The sequence below is a fragment of the Oryzias latipes genome, chromosome 2 (assembly GCF_002234675.1).
Source record: "Oryzias latipes chromosome 2, ASM223467v1".
Lineage (NCBI taxonomy): Eukaryota > Metazoa > Chordata > Actinopteri > Beloniformes > Adrianichthyidae > Oryzias > Oryzias latipes.
In genome coordinates, this window is record NC_019860.2 from 4,792,086 (window position 1) to 4,813,809 (window position 21,724).

At 41.7% G+C, this 21,724-nt stretch overlaps 3 protein-coding genes across 3 annotated transcripts in view; 1 reads left to right on the forward strand and 2 right to left on the reverse strand.

Annotated features, from left to right (window-relative positions):
* The window catches only part of LOC101163225 (gastrula zinc finger protein XlCGF57.1), a 466,623-nt gene that overhangs the window by 248,369 nt on the left and 196,530 nt on the right, over positions 1–21,724 (forward strand). The gene's annotated exons all lie outside the window — the stretch shown is intronic.
* LOC110016092 (gastrula zinc finger protein XlCGF17.1-like) lies at positions 4,237–6,464 on the reverse strand. The gene has a single exon (XM_020707803.2). The coding sequence runs from the start codon at positions 6,354–6,356 to the stop codon at positions 5,340–5,342; it is 1,017 nt and encodes a 338-aa protein (XP_020563462.1). The 5' UTR covers positions 6,357–6,464; the 3' UTR covers positions 4,237–5,339.
* Positions 6,542–21,724, reverse strand: part of LOC111948636 (gastrula zinc finger protein XlCGF57.1-like) — a 187,877-nt gene continuing 172,694 nt past the window's right edge. Inside the window, exon 2 of the transcript XR_002874595.1 lies at positions 6,542–6,832. The gene's annotated coding sequence lies outside the window, so the exon portion shown is untranslated. The remainder of the gene's footprint in view (positions 6,833–21,724) is intronic.

The window sequence follows — 21,724 nt, forward strand, 5'->3', positions numbered from 1 at the left end:
TGGGCTGTTTGGAAGAATAATGAGGATAAATGAGAGCCTCCATCAGATCATGTTTCTGCTGTTTTTCAGAACTGCATCTGAACCTGGTAGCGGTCATATTTATGCAGCCTTTTTTTTAAAAAACTGATCAAAACTGCAGATTCTACTGATTTCTCCATCATATTTATGTCTCCATTCTTTCTTTCAGTCACAAACACACTGGTTATATTTCAGCTTTTCTATTTATACTATTAAACCTGGTAATGCTTCAGTCTCCATCTAATGTCCTAATTTAAGCAAGATTTAATTCTCCTAAAAAGTCATTTTATGCTCACCAGGGGCCGGAGGAGGTCTGGTTTGGGGACCATAGGGATTCCTCTATGCTCTTTGCAGATGATGTTGTCATGTTGGCTTCATCGAGCCTGGACCTCCAGCATGCATTCGGATGGTTTGCTACAGAGTGTAAAGCAGCTGGGATGAGGGTCAGCACCGCTTAATCTGAGGCCATGGTTCTCGACTGGAGAAAGGTAGTTTGCCATCTCTCATGGGTAGATTTTTCCTGCCCCAAGTGGAGGAGTTTAAATATCTTGGGGTCTTGTTCAGGAGATTGACAGGCGGATCGGAGCACCGTCTGTAGTCGTGCGGTCGCTTTATCGGTCCGTTGAGAGTTGAGCCAAAAGGCAAAGCTCTCAATTTACCGGTTGATTTTCGTTCCAAAACTCACCTATAGTCACGAGCTATGGGTCATGACCGAAAGAACGAGGTCCCAAATACAAGTGGCTGAAATGAGCTTCCGCCGTAGGGTGGCCAGGCGCTCCCTTAGAGATAGGGTGAGAAGCTCGGTCACCTGCGGAGAGCTTGGAGTAGAACCGTTTCTCCTCCACATCGAAAAGAGTCAGTTGAGGTGGCTCCGGCATCTATTCTGGATGCCTCCTGGACGCCTCCCTGGGGAGGTGTTCCGGGCATGTCACACTGAGCGGACACCCCGGGGAAGGCCCAGGACATGCGAGATACTACGAGACGACGACTCTCGGCTGGCCTGGAAACGCCCCAGAGGAGCTGGAGGACCAAGCCAGGGCGAGGGAAATCTGGGTATCTTTACTTAGACTGCTGACCCCGCAACACAGTCCTGGATAAGCGGAGGAAGATGGATAGATGGATAGATTATTGAAAAAAATACATGTTTCATAGTGAAAGCAGTCCTTCGTATTTAAAGTGCCATGCTGATGTGGCACTAAAAATGAACAACATCAATTAATTTACCCTTGAACTTACCCGGGTACATCAAATGCCCTGCTTTTTGGAACGGAGTCCAGCTTTGGAACCTGCAGAGAACCAACAAACAGCAGAAATCCACACTGTGGGAAAGACTCCACATTTCTGACTGATGTTCACGTCCACTTTATTCTTCAGAGTAAAGATTGGTACAGAACACTGAGAACCAAAAAGAACAGAGGAACAGGTCTAATGTCTACTAGAAAACATGAATCACAAGAACACCAGACACAAACACCAGTCTGGTTCTTTATCTGCATCTTTCTTCATACATTTTTAGGAAAATCTTTTCCTCACTAAACTTGGTCTAACAAAATATAAACTGCAGTAACTACTTTTTGTTTAAAATAATCAAATGTTCACTGATCACTTAAAAAGTGTCAGAATTAAAGACGTTTACAAAATCTTTCTAGTGTTGTCATGGTAACACACATATGAACAACATACTCATCATCTCAGCATAAACTACAACCACATTAAGTCTGTTCAAGATTTAACTCTATTATTACAAAACTACACATTTCTATTACAGTTTTTCTCAGTCGCTTTAGTACAATTCTCAGATCAGAATTGAAGTTTGCAAATACGTGTGTGCATTTCTCAAAACAATTTGCACAAACAGCAAAACACTATGGATATCTTGCAAAAGCCTGTAACTTGCTCAAAATCTTTAGTTCATCTCTCAAAACTAAGTCTTTATGTCATTGAACATGTCAGTGCCATCAGAATGTCAAGTCCTCGTGTCATTGTCTACGAACAAGACAGTCAAATGACTTAGTCATGTTGTCAATATAACTGTGTACTTTAGAGGGAGGTTCTAATGTAAACTATGGCTAAAGTTTTGATGACAATTATTGTAAAATGTAAGTTACACCTTTTTTGTTTGATTGCAAGAGACTGGACAAGATTCACATTTACACTTTTATTGTTCATTTTCTAATTTGTTGACAGACCATGTCATCCCAACATAGAAAAAAACCACTGCAAACAGTAACACAAAGGGGGAAAATAAATTGGACAATATTCTGTACAACAGTACAGGCAGTGCAGTAGGAATTGGTGTGGTCTTCCTACACCTCTTGCTGTTCCTGTATGTTAGGACACAAATTCTCATCCACATCACAGCGAATATCCTCTATTGCAATGCAGCGAAATATGTTTGTCACATTATGACAACTTGGTCATTTTTGCAGTTAATGACTTTTAGGATGAACTAATGACTAGGTGTTTTGAGGAGTAAGACTATTGCACAGTGAACTATATAATATATTTTGATCAACATGACATAAACAATTGATAATGTAGCAAAGAGCAGAGAATTGTCCATAATCATTTGCATGGATGTACCAAAGCAATTGCAACTTGTTCAAAGAAGTGAGAAACTGCTTATATGATGTGCACAAGTGACATCATGATGTGAAGATTGGACAAATGGTTTTGGGAATTTCATTCTGATCTGATAATTGTACTAAAGCGACTGAGAAAAACTGTAACAGGTCTAAAAGAATTCATTTTGTGAAAAATGTTAACATTTTTGTCAGTGAAAGTAGCAAAACTCATATTGTCCAGTATCTTTACACATAGATTTAAATGTATTGGTTCTTTTTTTCTGGTTTTGATATTTGTTGCTTAACCCTTGTGCTATCCTAGACACTTAAACGTTGGGAGTTGGGTCATGTAGACCCACAAGACAGTGCGTTGAACCTTTTTTCTTCAATGATTTGTGATCTTCACTGGTGTCCATGATTACATGAAATCTTTCCACCTTTATCCACCTTTGTCATGGTAGGGAAAACACGTCAATGTAAGGGTGGGGTCATCTAAGATAGACAAGGGTTAAAGAACATCAAATTTAAAAAAAGTTGTAAAAAATCAGAATATCACATCAATCCCATAAAAAAAGGATGTTTTCAGCTAATGTCAGACTGTTGACTTATTTGTTCCACTGGTTATATTTTAGCGCTTCTCTTCACACTATTAAACCTGATGAAACATATATGGGGCTGTTTTCACTGCTGGCTCTCTGTGTTTGTGTGTGTGTGTGTGTGTGTGTACACACAAGTGAAGAAAACAAAGAAACATTTCAGTTCAACATTATATTTCTGCTCAGCAGACCTGCAGACGGCAGAAAATAGTCAAATAAAAACAGGAATAACAGTTCTTCTAATGTGTGATTTTATTCTTGATTTTAAAACAGGGATTAAAATATTTGAAAGATCATATTGTGCCTCAATACATTGCCCAACACACAATGTAAAAATAATTAAAATACAACATTGTTATATTTCTTGGCAGTGAGGACACCATTTAATATACTCTGCATTTTGGTTCTTCACTGCACTGTTTATCTGAGTTGAGTTGTTACTGAAGGAATTTATATTTTTGGTAATTTCATTAGGGTTGTCAGTCTTAAATTTTATTACATTGAAGATAAGTCATTTGCTGAAGTGTGTGTGCTTTAAAATCCTTTGAACCTTGAAGAAGCTTCCTTAATTTGCATATGTGAGGAGGCAGCTCCACGCTCATCCCCCATCAGGGGAAAAGAAAGGGATTCTTTGATCTTCTGAGGCCATTTGGTTGTAGGTCTGACATGGGCCATAAATTAACTATCTCTGGGACTGAGTGAAGCTGTGGGAACCACTTCAGGCGTCCGCTCACGTGTGGAGAACAAAAGCTTTATGACCTATTGAATGCATGCTGGGAAGTTCCGGCAGCCTGTGGAGGACCACGGGAAGCAGAGACCAGATGCTGTGATGGACTGAAGGAAGTAGGCGGGCTCCTCTGTCAGCCAATCTCTAGCGACCAGAGGCGGAGATTCAGCGGCCATCATGCTGCAGGGGGAGGGACTCTGACCACATGTTTAAAAGAGCCATGCTTTGGAAAAAGCTTTGCGTCCAGACAAGCTGCATGTGAATCGGATTGTAATGTCTTACGTATTGAAGGCCTTGATTTTGGACACCCAGATCGATCTGTTTTATTTTATGTTTAGAGCTCTTTGTTAGGGAAATAAAACCTCTTAATTTTATTCCGTTCGCATTTTCTGGTCATTTTCCCGACATACGAACACGCATGGAAGAAATCTCAAAGCGACAGATTTCTCATTTTTCTTCATTACCTACAAATACACATTGGTATCTATTGATCATTTTATTTTAGTAAAAACTTACACCAGAAAATATCCACGAGAATACCAATAAAGTACCAGAGTGAAAAGCAGCAGATTAAGATGAGTTAATAGATACAATCTTAACAATACCTACCTCTACTAGATGTTAACTCTAATAATTCAAAACAAGTCATTTCTATTAACATGTACATCTGAAATAATTTATTTTGTGAAAAAAGTTTTACATATTTTGTCAGCAGTGAAACTCATTATCTAGTATCATTACACATAGATTGAAATGTATTGATCCTTTACTTTTTTACTTTTGATAATTGTGGGTTGGAGAAGATGAAAACCTAAAAAAGCTGTTCTAGAAAGTCAGGATAAGACAAGACAAGACTTTATTGATCCCCGGGGGGAAATTCAGTTGTTACAGCAGCCAAACAAGAAATATAGCAGTTAGAAAAACAAATAGTCAGTAAAAATTAAAACACAGTAGTAATAAAAAGGGGAAGTAAAAGTACACGTCATAAATAAATAAGTAAATACAGCAGCAGTTTCAGCAGTCCTAAACTGTCATTCTATAATCTAACTGCTGTTGGGACAAAGAACGTCCTGTAGTGATTCATATATCAAAACAACCAACGCTTTTTTTTTTTTTTAGAAAAAAATCATATATACATTCAATACTCACTTGTGCCTCCCTCTAATGAATAATCAATATGGTATGGAGGCCATCAGCCTGTGGCTCTGTGAACATGAAATGAAAGCTCAGGTTGCTATGGAGTTCATTAGAACATTGGGGTTTCCCCTCAGAAGTTTTAAGCATTAAAAACTTATTTAAAAAAATTTATTTTTTCTGAGATACAGAACTTTTTCCCCTGTAAAATAAAGTCCTATGCTGTGATACAAGGGTTGAGAGGTCGACATCTTATCAGAAAAGTTTAGAATTTAGAGTTTGCACTAAATCCTTACATTGTCAAGAAAAAGTCTTACAAGTTCTCATGTGTGTTTTGAGATTAGATACATGATTAAAACTTTTTTTACATTCTTTACAAGAAAAAGGCTTTTCTCCAGTGTGAGTTCTCATGTGTGCGTTGACACTAGATAGTTGACTAAAACATTTTTTACATTCTTTACAAGAAAAAGGCTTTTCTCCTGTGTGAGTTCTCATGTGTGCTTTAAGATTAGATACACGACTAAATCTTTTATCACATTCTTTACAAGAAAAAGGCCTTTCTCCTGTATGAGTTCTCATGTGTGTTTTGAGAGTAGATATTTGATTAAAACTTTTGTCACATTCTTTACAAGAAAAAGGCTTTTCTCCTGTGTGAGTTCTCATGTGTGTTTTGAGATTAGATATTTGATTAAAACTTTTTTTACATTCTTTACAAGAAAAAGGCTTCTCTTCTGTGTGAGTTCTCATGTGTCTTTTGAGACTAGATATTTCACTAAAACGTGTATCACATTCTTTACAAGAAAAAGGCTTTTCTCCCGTGTGAATTCTCATGTGTGCTTTGAGATGAAATATACGACTAAAGCTTTTATTACATTCTTTACAAGAAAAAGGCTTTTCTCCTGTATGAGTTCTCATGTGGGCTTTGAGAGTAGATATACGACTAAAACTGTTCTTACATTCTTTACAAGAAAAAGGCTTTTCTCCTGTGTGAGTTCTCATGTGTGTTTTGAGACTAGATGTGTGACTAAAGCTTTTATCACATTCTTTACAAGAAAATTGATTATCTTGTACATGGATTCTTGTGTGAATTCTGAACAGAGATTTGTTACAAAAGCTTTTACCACATTCTTTACAGATATAACGTCTTTCTTCAGACCCAGTTGCCACGTAGTCAGACAGGGTACTAATTATTCTTGAGTTTATAACAGACATGATAGAGGAAAGTCTCTCTTGTTTTGGAGATTTATTGTATTTCTTACCCAGATTTGTCTTCTTGGGATTTTTTCTAACATTAGAGTCACACTGACCTTCTAACATGTGAGAGCTGTCCACACTTTGGACATGACTTCTGTCTGTTCTCTTCCTCTGATCTCTGTTCTGTGGGTCTGTCTCTTCATCTGTAGTTGATGTTGATTCTGTCTCTTCATCTGTAGTTGATGTTGATTCTTCATGTTGGTTTCCTTCCTCATCCTGACTATCAGTTACATTTAAGCTCTGCTGATTGTTTAGATCTGCTTCACTGTTCTCATCTTCCTCATAAGTAGGAATCTCCATCAAGGTATCAGTCTCCTGCTTCAGATAAAGTTGATCTTCATCCTGACTGATGAAGAGCGCATCTGGCTCCTCCTTAATCTGTGATGGTTCTGGTACCCCTTGTTCTTCTTCAATTTGTGGAGGTTCTTGTTCCTCCTGCTCCTCCTTATAATGTGAAAGTTCTTGTTCTTCCTGTTTCACACTGAAGTTCCTTTGCTGGTTGCAGAGGTCCTCTTCAGTCATCCAATGCTGGGGGAGGACTGCAGAAACACAAGAAGAGGCCCGTTCATATGTTTTAATGACCTCGTGTGTTATAAGGACCAATACAAAATGTCAATAGTCTCAGTCAGAATATGTACAATAATTTTATTTAATAAGTTTCTTCTGTTTTCTATAGCACAGCAGCACAACACTATGCTGGAACCCCCCTGTATTCTGAATAGTATTTTCTATTAAGGAAATGAAATTGCAGAAAAGTAATTCCTAAATGGTACAAACAGGTCATTAATGTCATTTAACTGGATAGCACTCATACAATTCCCCTCCTACACTTTGGATTACCCTCTGCTGGACACCTTGGCCGTTATAACAAACTATAAATTCTTGTGAATGAACTGTTGCGTTAAGCCTTGAGCAACTGAATTTTCTTTAACTCAAAAAAGGTCATTTACAAATGTGAATCATCTTTTCTTGTAAAAAGCTATTGTATGGCCATTCTGTGTGTGGATGTATTTGTTTCTTTTCTTTGTTTTCCAAGTATATGGTACCATCATTTTCAGTCTCTTTCTCCTTTTCTAGAGTCGAACCAGAGGTCTTCTGATCTAGCTTGGTGCCTCTGTATCTACTATTAAATACCTACCTACACTGTGTTTAAAGTATTGTTGCATGCATAAGTTAAACCCGTACTTATAGTGGACCCTCCCCCTCCCCTAGGCAAACCCACTAGGGGAGCCCCCCTAGGGAGCCGACCTGGCACAGGCGGATCCCCGCCAGCCCCCCTTAGCACAGGCAAAAAGACCAAAGCTAGGCTGGACCCCCACCCAATCCACCTGACTACGTCCCCCCACCCACTAAGCCGGAAAATCACATGGCGCCACCCGCCCGGCCCACCCAGGTACCAGACCCGACCCCCCGACCGACGGAGTCCCTACCGCCCCCGCCGGGCACGGGAAGGCCCCGATCCCCCACCCCCAACCACAGCGGGCAGACAAGGAGCAGCGATGCCCCGGCACCCCAACCCCTAAGTTATGAGGTTATCTATGGAAGACAAAAGAGAGACTGAATTCTTTCCAAGTTACTTGAACTTTGGGCTGACATTTTTTCCAAGCTTATATGATCCAACAGCAGATTTCTGTATTGGCTCAAATTAATATTTTTTTTTATTTTTCCAGTTAAGTATTTTTTTTTAATACAAAGTGTTTTGAAAAGGATAGATGCTAATTCTCACTCTGTATCGATGGCACTCATGTCACCAAGCACGCAAAGTGACGGTGAAGCTGTGAATGAAACATTAAGCCAGACTGATAGATCAGCACGTCTGTTGCCAGTGAGCCTGGACAGGTGTGCAGAACCACAGTGCATGCATGTAACAGTCGGGTACATTACTATCACAGTGCTGACAAATGTCTGAGTTACTGAGACCCATCTCGAACATCCCATGTCCAGTGTAGTCAATTCTGTAAAGAGTTTTGAAATGGATTAGCTGCAAGTTTGGACTTTTTGTCAGTTTAAAGGTGTTAAGAAAAATTTCTGACCAGAAGCTTTAAACTGTGCTGATGCTCAAATCTGCATCCCATTTTGTTATCAGGATTGAAATATTATTATCTAAATTGCATAAGAGTTTATATATTTTGGAGAGAGTTTTATTCATTGAAAAATTAATCAGAGAGATAACTGGTTCTGGTAGTTCTTGGTCATTGTCTTTGTATTTAAACCTTTTAGAAATTGTAGATTTATGTTGCTGATGTTCCAAGAAGTTATTTAATCCATGTTACACACTTTCAACCCTGCGGCTTAATCAATGATGCGGATAATTTATGCATTTTCTCTAACAGTTGCTAAGGGGCGCTCAAGCAGAAAAAGTAGGCTAGAGACAGGGAAAATACGATATATGTGTTGAGGAAGACGCAAGTTTAAGGTAACAGACCCTCATCATGGAAAATGCAAGCAGAAAAGCAGATGATTCATCACTCTGTCCGTGTCCCATTCACCGCACGACTCCGAACAGTCTCAGAGAGGAAGAGGCCAAAAGAGAAACTGAATGCATAATGTCATTTCTGGCATGTCCCTTAAATTGGCAGTTGACAATGATTGCAGTAGACCATCGGGATGGATGATATCGTCTGGGGGGGGGGGGGGGGGGGGGTAAATTTTTCGTTATTATAATTATTATTCATTATTTTACTTTGTATATTTTATTTCCCAACTAATGACTCATCCGCGATGATCCAGTATAAACTGAGGGAAGTGACTTTAACAAAAAAAACAACAAACAAACAAAATAGAAAAGAAGTAGTCCGCTCCCGCACTGATTAGTCAAATGGACCGGTGGAGCGTGGACTTACAACTATGTGTTTGAGGGGAAGGGGGGATGCTTTTTTACGTGTACGCTATTGTGTGGGAGATTTAGGACTGTGATCCGTCTCACAGCTCTAGGTAAAAGAGCTAGGAGAACCGGGTCTAAAAGTGTGTGTCCGAGCAGAGCTTGGACCGTCAGCTCACACAGCGGCTTTGAGGCGGTGTAAGCTTCAAAGCAGAAATGTTGCTCAGTCCTTAGAAACCGTTCAATCACATGGATTTGTGTTTCCAGTCATGTCTAGATAAAATAAAGGCTGATGTTAGTCCCACATATTTACGTACAGCCAAGATGAAGATTGCAGAATTTCCCGCATAGATTTTATGTTCCTCCAAAGCTAATGTTGTTAGCCCGTGTTAGCCTTCTGCTAAACCTGGCTTCTTTCCGGCTCCATTCTTTAACAGAAAAAGCACTGACCACACGGATTAAAATTAAAATGATGAGCGAACAGGCGCTTCATAATAACCCTAACATTAATAAAAGCACGTTTAGAAGATCATCTTGTATATTACAGAGCTGCTACATATCTACGTATAATATAGCCGCTGGGCCAAAACTAATTCCCTCTTCCTGTATTTCAAACACTACTGCGCATGTGCCAATGACTTATTCCGACCGAAAGTGTGACCCATGTGAACGTTTTTTATATTCTGAAAACATTTTTCTGGGCCCATGTACACGGTTGAATTCTAATCCGACCATTGATCCGATCAAGATATTTTGCACATGTAATCGCGGCTTATGGTGTCGACTCGCAGCGTGGCGGGGGTGTGGCATCACGATGGTGTCTCTCCATCGTGAGGTCAATCACCCATCACAATGGACGATGGTCTCGGCACAACCCTAGTTCGGCACAACCGTAGTTCTAATTATTCATTTCCATTGTGTTCATTTCCATTACAAGCTGTGTGCGTTCTTGAGTGCACAACACGGCCGACCACAGGAGGATTTTGTGTGTGTGTGTGTGTGGGGGGGTGTTATTACTGTTCTCCTTCACTCCGTAACACCAAACATGAACGAGCACTGTTAGCTTTCGATGAATATCCCTACATGTTTTGTTTTAGAACAATTTTGTGCAGCCCAAAGTTACGTGTTTGTATAAACAAAGGTGGAGCCTCCTGCCCCGTGTTCTTCATGGGTGTCAGGCTTCATGGCTACCGGAAAGGTGACAAAGTGTCTACAGTGTTGTTTATTACCAGGCAATATATAATATTCTGAGAAGATGTCTGTACCACAGAGCACAGGTGAAGGCTCGCGTGCAGCTCCAGAGCGGTCCGCTGCAGAGGAATCAACACGCACCCCCAACACACTTGTGAGCGCTCCTTCCTCCTGCACATGCAGCGCGCTCACACACAAGCAGCCAAACATCATGGACGTCACTTCTGCTCTCAGGCCCCTCACTCATGGTGCAACAAAAAGAAAACACCCATGCTCAGCCCTATTTTGGCCGCATCCCACAATCCCTTGCTGCATTAGACCCAACGTTTATGTGACTGCCACTACAATATGACGCAGCTTTCAAGTTAAAAGCAATCATTAAAAGCAGTGTGAAAAAAATCCACTATCACCAACGGGTTTGGAAAAGCCAGGCTGCGGAGAGGACAGCGCAAGTTCAGGAGTGAATTTAACTCTGAGTGACACTGACAACAACAACGAAAGACCAGCCCTGTTACAACCATGTTGCTGCAGTGTCACAGACACTGTTTGGAAAGAAAAGCTCAGATATATTATTAAAACTTTGAAAACTCTGCAGGGCTCCAGACTGCGACCATTTGGTAGCATTTTGCATTTTACATCCAGTCGCACATGTGCTACCAGTAAATTTGCCTCCCCCACCCTCCGTATTTTTTATACATTAAACGTGGAAGGGGCACATCAATGATCTATGAAATGAGCAATGAAATCATCAATGAGACGCGAGCGCACACAAACGCAGACAGACACACACACACTCGCGCGAATACTCATGAGACTGGAGCACGCGCGAGCACACGCGAGCGCACACTCGCGTGTCATTGAGTGATGCCTGCGTTCGCTCAGGTTGGGGTCTTGCTCCCGCCCCTTTCTAGTGATATTTTTGTTTTGATTGACAGGTGATGTTAGAGCAAAAACAAAAATATGTCTCACACCAGGTGATCTGTGCATCTGTGTTGTGTCCATCTGGGTGATCCCAAATTATTGTGCATCTTGGCTGCACCTGTTTGATGTCGCCAACATGAATTTCCAAATGTATGTAATATTTACATACATTTAAGTATTGTTTGTAACTGTGAAATGACCGAAAGGTTACTACGGTAATCACTTGTTACTAAAAACTTATTTTATTCTAAATTTATGGTATTTTGTTTACTTATTTGTACTGTCATGACAGCGATGGTGCCGTCAGTTTACCTCGTTGTTTCATCTTCAAAAGTGCAGAATAAACTGAATTAGAAACAGCACATTGTAATTTCGGCATCTATTATTAAAGTATTTATTAGTAATACAGTGAGAATTAGTAGATCTGGTTAGAATGCTGATTTACGGTATGCGCCCCTAAATTTTCTGGTTGTGCCCCTAAAATTTTCAGTTGGGGGCCACAGTGCTCCTAGTGAAAAAAGTTAGTCTGGAGCCCTGCTCTGTGCACCGTCTTTCTTTATAAATATATCATGTGTTGAACCTTTCCTGTAATAACTTTTTTTCCTTTCTTTCCTCTCTCCCAAAGATCTTGGGATCTTCCTTTGGTTGTTCACTTCCCCATTCAGACCCTCAGAGCCTCCAGAGTGGGTTAATAAAGAATCATTCATCATCTTCTGGGGGAAACTTTCTTTTATTACAGTTCTCTTTCACTCTGTGTAACAAACTTGAACGCGCATTCCCAACATTGTGCGTGCTCACTTCCTCTCACGCTCTCCCCTCCTTCTTACACAAACGAGCGGTTTCAGCACACATACATCCTCAAACTACAACACGTTTCAATGTGGGCACATGCAGCATACTACTAATAAAGCATACTGCGCTTTAATATTAATTTCAATCATATTCGTCAGGAGATTTTGTGTTCGGCAGTGTGTGTGTGTGTGTGTCGTCTCAGATGCAGAAACAATGTCTTTCAGCAGCGACTGCTCAGAGGGAAAGTCTCTGTAAATCCAGAGAAAATGTTGTTGATGGTTCCACAGTGGGAGTCATCACATGCTCAAAGCCCATCACTTTAGCACAGAACACTGCTGATGAATGATGCAGTGGTAATGCAGACATTTATGGAAGTCTGGGTCAGCTTTAGCGATGTTTTAACGTTCACGCGGTTGCAGAATGTCCCTTTATTGATCATTCCTCATCAAAAACTTTCTGAGACATTTTCTGATGCTTTGAGAAATATTCATTAAAATATGAAGAACATTTTATTGATCAACATAAAGAGTTTTATTTATTTATTCAGAGCAACTGACTGAACCATAGTAGGAGTGTCTCTGTCTCTGTGTGCCTTAAACCATAAGTCAGGGGTGTCAAACATCCGGCCCGCCAGGTGGTTTAGCCCGGCCCACACACGAAGAGTAAAAGTCATATGGATGTTTAAAAAATAAAGCAAGTTTCTAGTCCATCCATGTGGCGAGTTAGGATTTTTTGAAGAAATAACCGAAATGCACAATTCGGCACCTAGGGGGAGCAAAGGAAAAGCAAAACAGGTGAAACAGCATCTCTGCAAGTGCCAAAAGCAAAACCTAACAGCTCTGCGTCTGGGGAAGATGCACTTTGGTTCCCTATGAGCCTTACCTGTTATCTTGCTATAAAGATGATACGTAGCGACACCGTAAAGACCAAAATGTTGGTCCATTTAAAAAAGTGGAGTGCAGAGCTTTCCAGGAAAAATGGACAGAGTTTTTTTTTAACAAAGCTGAATGCAAAACCTGCATGCTTGGTATTTCATCAACAGGTCGCAGTGTTCAAAGAATACAACATTCAGCACCACTATGAGACTCGCCATAAAGAAATGTTTCACCATTTGCAATTAAGAAAAGAGAAGAATTACCAACAATTAGCTGGAGTGAAAAACAACCGTTTGCATTCACTGCAGCATTTACATCAGTGATGGAGCAGTGACAGCTACCTTATTGTAAACACGGTGCAAACATCCAAACCCCTTTCAGAGGTGAACTTGTGTCCCAAAAAGCAGTCAACCTTTGCCAACAAGAGTCTGTCAAGGAGTTCGATTACAGATCCAACATCTCTGAGGAGACTTGGATGCCAAATGAAGGAATCCAGTCATTTATTGCATTTTCGGTTGCTATTTATGAAAACACCAACATCACAGATATATACAGCCGTGCATATTTATTAGAGATGTTAGAGAGACTGTCACAGTGGAGTTTCTGGAGTTGATGGACACAACAACAGCTGATGACATAGTGAGCGCTCTAGTTACTGCGCCAGACGATGTTGAAGTGAACTTGTCATGTGATGTCAGTCTGGTCACTGATGGCGCTACATCAAAGGTCAGGAAGAAGGCAGGTGTTGCCACAAAATTCAGGCAGAAACCAGGAAAAGACTCTAGGACATTTCATTGAGTTTTGCACACTTGAATGACAGTAAATGTGTTTCTGCACAGAATTTGAATCCTGATATTGATGGACGGGTGAAGTTTAAGGAGAAAAAGGAGGTTAAATTCTTATGTTCACAAATGTTAGCAGGTTTAATTTTTTAATTTAATTTTTAATGTTTTGGAAATTTCCATTTCAGGCAGGTGTTTTTTTTTTTTTTCTGTTGCCCTTTTTGAGTTTATTATCGGGATTGCTTCTATCAGATGTCAAATATTCAATCTGTAAAAAATTTAATAGACCAACTTTTTTTGAGTGAAATTAATTTTATTTGAGATCCATTAGCCCCAAGTGATTAGGTACCATGTTGGTTGAGGCATTTTTTCCAACTGAGTAAAAAAACTAAAACAAAGCTGTTATTTTGCTTTTATGTTACTGGTCCGGCCCACTTGAGATCAGACGGGCTGAATGTGGCCCACGAACCAAAATGAGTTTGACACCCCTGCCATAAGTCCACGTTTCCTCCTTCATCAGTTAAGAACCAGAGATGCTGCAGCGTGATTTAAGTGTCGAGCTTGGCGCCTGAGTCCAGCAGCAGCAGCGTGTTTTAAGTGTTGCTCCTTCAAGTAGAGGCCGGTTTCATTCATTATTAAATCCCGGATGATAATTATTCTCCGGGTTTTTCTTCTTCAGCATATTAGGATATTTTACGGCTGCGTCTGCTGATGCCATTTCTAAGTGCAGGGACACAAACTTAAGTTATAGCGATTCAGGAACCGCTAAAACAGCTGCTGGAAGACAACAGGATGTTCATCTCTGCTCCCCTTCCTCAGAAATTCGCACCTCAATCAGTTTATGTGAAACCACGAATATAGAAACGAGAATAAGTGGTGAAACACTATAGTGAACATATTTTTTAAGACATTGTGATTTTTTTATCTATATAAATGCAAGTGCAATTTAGAAAGAATAGCTACATAATAAAAGTAAACTTTAGACACAGCTCGCTGGTGAGTTGTGCCCTTTTTAGAGCAGGCCTGCAGGCGACTTATGTGGCTTCTGGTTAACTTAAAATATCTTTAATGTAAATGAGATGTCTGCTTTAAATTGTGTTTTTTAAGCTCAATCATTCTATAAACATATGTCATGCTGATTATATTCCAAATTAATTATTATTTGATAATAACAAAAAACAAAAATTGATTTGATATCAACTTCAGTTCTTGTGGTTCATTTGACAAACTTTGCAATGATACCTTCCTTTACAGTAATGAGAAAGTTCTGACTCTCAGAACTCTCATCTTTAATATGACTTCGGTGAGAATTCAGGGTTAAAATCAGGGTAGTTTAAACGTCAATTCTGGAATGACACCTGCAATGCAGACTAGACAGAAAACACACCACTTTAATGACGTATTTAGTATGTTTACATTTGGCCCTTCTGGGTGATTTAAAAAAAAAACTTTTTGCGGGGAGGACGGAGAGCCGACAGCCACAAAGCCTGACAGGTCGTGTTTTCCACCTCTCCCTTTTTGTTTCTTTTCGTTTCCCTACTGCACATTTCATTTTGGACATCCTGAACCATCCGAATCTGCGAAGGGCAACCTACAACAAGCCCTTTCAGTGACATAAAGATAAGGGCAATCCAATGGATTTAAAATGTTTAGTCACATACCGACTATGTTGAGCTGAAGCTGCGGGTTCCAGCTGCTATCCAGCAGTCTGCGCTGACGACAGAGCTCCTCCTCGTTCTGGACGATGGTTCCTTCAGCAGCAGAAAGTTGTTCTCTGACAGAACCTTCCTGAGGTTCTGAAGACATGGTTCCTGCTCCGATCTTCAGCTCCAACTCCCACAAACACCGCCGTCCTCTTCACTGCAGCTCTGATCGATCATCTGCTAGTCTCACAATCACAGCAATCCACGTTGTCTTTCCGTTCAACACTTCTTCACTCATTTACGACACTTTGGAAAATGCTGAGAGTTCCCACACGAACCACGTATCGCCCTTTCTGTCCAAAAACCTCACAAACCTCCCAACAAAACACCACCGTCTACTTAATATGAGCTAACGCTGCTAGCCTGCTAACAAGCTAACGCTGCTAGCGCCTCGTGCTGTTCTTCTTCTTTGTTTGGCTAACAGCGTCATGGTGCTTTAGCGCCACCAGCTGGTTTGGAGTGTTTTCTGTCGCTCATAGTATGTCAATGGCGGTGTAGGTACCATAACAATTCGGCCTGCAATAACCGTTCGGGGTCGTTTTGACAGAGGATGACGTCACACTACAGTAGCCCCACTTGGACAAACTACATAGAGTCCAGATCTGCTCGGGATCTACATATTTTCATCTCAAGTTTTCTTTTGTACTATAACGGTATTTTCCCTCCTAAGTTGTGTCTGACATTATTTTCTGTAATGTCTATGGGGAGATTTTGACACAACCCAGTTTGTAAACAGATCTGTGGCTGTTAGAATGAATGTGCTGCTCCACACTAGAGAACCGAGTTTCTGAGCAGAGCAGCTGGAGTCTGGTAGCTTCTGTTTGCAGGAAGGGAAGGATCCAGGAGAATCTGGACTCCAATGAATCCCAGAGAATCTCCTCTCTGCTGTTTGGACACTTTGACCAGCAGAGGGCAGCAGAACTTTCAGCAACTCTGGATCTGATCCCACAAAAACAATCCATGGATGATCAGATTTCAGAAGATTTGAAGGATCAAAGACAAAGATGTTCTGAAGAGAAGATGTGAGAAGAAAGTCCAGAATGAATCCACTCTGACTTCTCCTCATGTCTCTGAAGCTTGTGTCTTCATGTCTTCACCTCAGAGTTTCTTCTGGATTCCATGTTGATCAATAATATTGATCATGTTCTGTTGTCATTTTCCATCAGAACTTCAGGCTTTTCTCTGATGATGATCTTTGAGCTGAACTTCTTGGAGGAATTCCTGAATCTGGGATTTGGAGCAAACAGTCAGAACAAAGGAGGTTTCCATTTCTTCTAAGCTCTGCCAGAAGAAAATTCAAAATTCAAATTCAAGTTTTTATTGCCGTTTGCACATGCGGTACATCGGAATTTGTCTTTGGCAACTCTCATGTCAGGGTAGGTTAAAAAAAAGGACAAAAGAGTAATTTGAAGAAGAAATAATAAAGAAAATAAAAATAAATAGAATAAAGTTAAAAGTCAAAATTAGACAACAAATTTACATGGTGTATAAAAAAATATAAATATCAGTAAAATATGATAATGAATATTGCAGAGACCCAATCTGTACAGAAGCATTATTGCACATAGAATTATTGCACATATTGTTTATTGCACTTAGTAATTTAGTCCAGTCTTCCCTCTCTGGTGTCCTTTGCCAGCATTCTGATTGCTGTTGGGAAGAAGCTGTCGTGGAAGCGTGTGGTGTGTGCGTGGATGCTTTCAGGCCTGCGGCGTCTGAGGTTGTGGCCTGAGTCCACACATTGAATCAGTCCATGAGCAGGGTGGTGTCTGTCTCTGATGATCTTGGTCACTCTCCTCCTGCAGCGCTGTTTGTAGATGGTGTCCATGGATGGTAGGTTGCAGCCTATAATTTTTCCAGCTGTATTAATGACCCTCTGCAGCATCTTCTTCTCTTTTAAGGTGGTGTTACCGAACCAGGCTGTTAGTCCGCTTGTGAGGATGCTTTCCACAAGCCCCCTGTAGGCTTGGGTGAGGGTCCGGCGCTTGAGACCAGCCTTCTTCAGCAGCCTGATGAAGTACAGCCTCTGCTGGGCTTTCTTCACTATGGCAACAGTGTTTTTTTCCCAGCTGAGGCTGTTTGTGATCTGCAGACCAAGGAACCGGTGGCAGTCGGTCCGCTCCACCACAGTCCCGTTGATGATGAGCGGTTGATGTGGCGGTGCTTTCCTTCTGTAGTCCACGATTATTTCTCTTGTTTTCTCTACGTTGAGAACAAGGTCGTTGTCCTCTCCGTAGATGGTGATCCTGTGCACGAGGTCTCTGTATGCAGACTCGTCCCCTCCTCTGATGAGGCCGAGGACGGTTGTGTCGTCTGCATACTTAATGATGATGTTGTTGGAGTCGGGTGAGGTGCAGTCGTGGGTGTAAAGTGAGAAGAGCTTTGGACTGAGGCAGCACCCCTGTGGTGTACCGGTGCTGACTGTCAGCTCAGCAAAAACCTTCTTTCCCATCCTCACCACCTGTGGTCGGTCAGTGAGAAAGTCAAGAATCCAGTTTCTGGTGGGTGTTGGTATTCCCAGATCTGCGAGTTTATCAGTCAGCTTCAGGGGCCTGATGGTGTTGAAGGCAGAGCTGTAGTCCAGGAACAGAATCCGGGCGTATGTGTTCTTGGTGTCCAGATGTTGCAGGGTGGAGTGAAGTGCCAGTGCCACCGCATCTTCTGCTGATCTGTTGGGGAGGTAGGCGAACTGGTGGGGGTCTACTGATTCGTCGACCAGGGAGTTGATGTGGGACAGAACCAGCTTTTCCAGACATTTCATTGCTGCAGGGGTGAGAGCCACGGGTCTAAGGTCGTTCATCGCTGCGACGTGTGTTTTCTTCGGGACCGGCACGATCACAGAGGACTTGAAGATACGGGGCACTGTTTCCTGCGATAGCGAGAGGTTGAAGATGTCTGTATACACCTCTGCTAGCTGCTCCGCACAGGCTTTCAGAACCCTTGGTGAAACGTGGTCCGGTCCCGTCGCCTTGTGTGGGTTCACCTGCTTCAGGGCCCTGAGGACCTGTGTGTGAGTCACCTGCAGCGCTGCCTCTTCTGGGGCCCATGAGGTCTTTTGGGGGACCTCTTTGTTGTTCTGGTCGAACCTTGCGTAGAAGCTGTTAAGGCTGTCTGGTAGGATGTTACTCTGGAACTCTGATCTGCTGGTGTTTGTCTTGTAGTTGGTGATGGATTTGATCCCCTGCCACAGGCCTCTTGTGTTGGTTTCCCTGTGGCAGCTCTCAATTTTCTGACTGTAGTTCCTTTTGGCAGCTTTGATGGACTTCTGGAGGTCATAGCGGGCGTGTTTGTATGCTGTGCTGTCTCCAGATTTGAAGGCTGCACGCCGTTTGTATATTTTTGTTCGCACATCTGTGTTGAACCAGGGCTTTTGGTTAGGGAAGATGCGGATGGTCCGAGTTGGAATGCAGATGGAGGTGCACCAGTCTATGTAGCTGCTGACTGTGTCCGTGTATTCATCAATGTTTGATGAAGCTGCTTTGAAGATGCTCATGTCTGTGGCCTCCAAGCAGCCTTTCAGTTGTTCCACAGCTTTGTCAGTCCAAGTCATTACAGTCCTGGTTGTGACTGGATCTGCTTTAAGCCTCCTTGTGTATGTGGGCTTCAGCAGGATGGCTAAGTGATCGCTCTTTCCGAGGTGAGGCTCGGGGGTGGCAGCATATGCATTTTTGATGTTGCTGTAACATTTATCCAGAATGTTTTTTCCCCTAGTGGGGAAATCAATAAATTGGTGGAATTTTGGAAGACTTTTCCGGAGATCACAGTGGTTGAAATCTCCTAGGATCACAAATGCAGCATCAGGGTGGTTGTTCTCATGCCTGTTGATCATGTCGTGCAGCTCCTGGAGTGCAGCTGCCTGGTTAGCTGAGGGGGGAATGTAAACAGTGCTCAGAATAATGCACTGCAGCTCCCTTGGTAGGTAGAAAGAGCTGAAGCTTGAAGCTGAAGCAGCATTTGCTCAGAGAATCTGTCCTCCAGACCAACAAGTCCCACCACAGCCTTGAAGACGTTTCCAGAAGCAGCAGCAGACTGTGTTCCCATGACGATGCTGAAGTCAGCTGCTGCTCTGCAGGAGAAAGTCTGCAGCTCCTCAGTCAGGAAGCTCTTTCAAGCTCGTGCACATCTGTCAGTGCAGCAGCAGAAAGCTTGTTTCCCTGCAGGAAGTCTGAGACTTTTCAAAGTAAGAGCCTCATGTTGGCAGAGATGGGTTGGATTCTTTGATGCTCCAGTGTCTTTTGGATTCAGGATGAGTTCATGCAGATCTAGAAATCCCACCATGATGATCATCCTTGAGGAATTTCAAAATAAAAGACTTGCAAACACCACAATCACTGCTGGATGAGAAATACATTTACTCTTTATTTTCTGTCAATAAATAATATTTATCAATAAATCCTTGATTGTAAATGATGGATCTAAAGTTGAAAAGAAGTCAAAGTGCTGACTCAGCACAGATCAAAGGAGACACAGATGATTTCCTGGAATGAAGAAAACATCAAACATCATGATGTGATCTGGAACTGAGCTGTTCTTCAGAAGATCCTCCCAAACATGGAAACTGTTGCTGCAACACGTGAAGGTTTGGTTCTATTGCTAGTGAGATCTGATGGATCAGAACCAGACTTCTGTCAGCTGGAACTGGGGCTTCTTCCAGACCATGTGACCTCATGGACAAGGCGTCTGAGTCCGGATCAGAAGATTGAGGGTTCAAGTCCCTTCGTGGTTGGAATAAAATAATGATCTTTACAAGAAAATTTTTCAGTTCAATGAAAAGATCCTCAAAGAAGGTGTTCCAACTTCTGTTGACTTCAAGAAGATCCTCCATTCTTCTGTGGTTCTCTGTTGTCCTTTCAGACTCACTGGAATCCAGCTGCTTTGGTAGAGTGTCCTTGTTGAAGCTTAATATATTGTTTGAATCTTTCATGTTCATCGGTCTTTATGGTTTTCTCTGTGTGGTCAGAAGGAGACGATGAAAGAAACCTCCAGTTTCTGCTCACATGTCACTGTTAGGCTAATGCTAAGTAAACAGAGAAAACATCTCTGATCTGATTGGTCAAAAGCATCGTGAGTGACGTCCACAGTGGTTCCTGCCGTCAAGATCTGTTTCTTCTTTTTGTGGATGAAGAGAACAAACGTAGCAGTTCTGCTGTTCCTGAAGTTCTACTGTGTTCCCATATCAGGGTCACAGAGACCAACAGAGACCAGATCTTTGTGCAGTCCAGGTTCAGGACTGTGATCCAATGGAGGTCTGTACTCTGCGTTGTGGCTGCAGGAACCTCGGTTCAAATCCGGGTCACAGCAAGAATGACGCAACGTGAAGTCATTTATGTTTGTAGTGGTTGGACTTCTGGCATTCTGCTGCTGGGTTTTAGAACTCCTGCATCACCTGCTGTCGATCAGCTGGATCAGGTGTGTTTAGTCAAGAAGGAGCTTCAATCAAACGTTTGTTGGAAAACATGGAGAAAACCAGACCACTGGTCCTGGACCTTGACCTTTGTGGTTTAATTAGATTCATTTCTCAATCAAACCAGAGCAAAAATATAAACCAAAAGAACCTGTTTAGATAGAAAAATCAAAAGTTTCTGTTAATTCTTTTGTATAGTCGCTGCTCCAAATCTTTATGTTTTTCTTTTCTATGTAAATGTTAGGAAAATAGACTCTTTTGTTGTTCATTTGATTAGTTCTTGTAAAACTGTGTTTTTGCAGTTGGAACATCATGCAGAACTAAACCGTTTCTCCAGAGAAGTTGATAAATTGATCAGAGCAGATGGTGATGATGGAAAATGCTTCAGGACAGCCTTCAACAGAAGACCATCTCCAGTCCAGGATGATGGAGGATGCAGACACTCAGCTTTATGGTAGGAAAACTCCCCAAAGACAGAAATCAAATCACAGCTAGAATTTCCCTCACATGGAACTCTAGTTTGGTGTTTAGTTTGTTTTTATTGAGTCTCAAGCTGAACACAATCCTGATAAACAGCAATGATAAAGTCTGAACTGACCCAGAATAAAGATCTGCTCCACCTTTAGGTCTCCAACCCTCCAGTGATGGAAGTTCAGCTCTAGTAACAGATTCAGTTCTTTTAGCTCAACTCCTTGCTGACTGTTGTGGCTCCAAAGAACCTCTTCATCTCTGATCCCTGTTCCTCTTTCAGCTTCATCATCTCCTGTACCACTGACAAACATCCTGTTTTTACTGTGACTCAATCAAAACGTTTTTCCATTGTAGTCTTTCTGACTGTTGGCGTCCAATGTTCATCTCAACTAAAGGTTTACTTTGCTGGTCAAGCATAGCACACAGCAATAACCTGCTGCTCATCCTTCCATCTCTGTTTCTCTGCCTCAC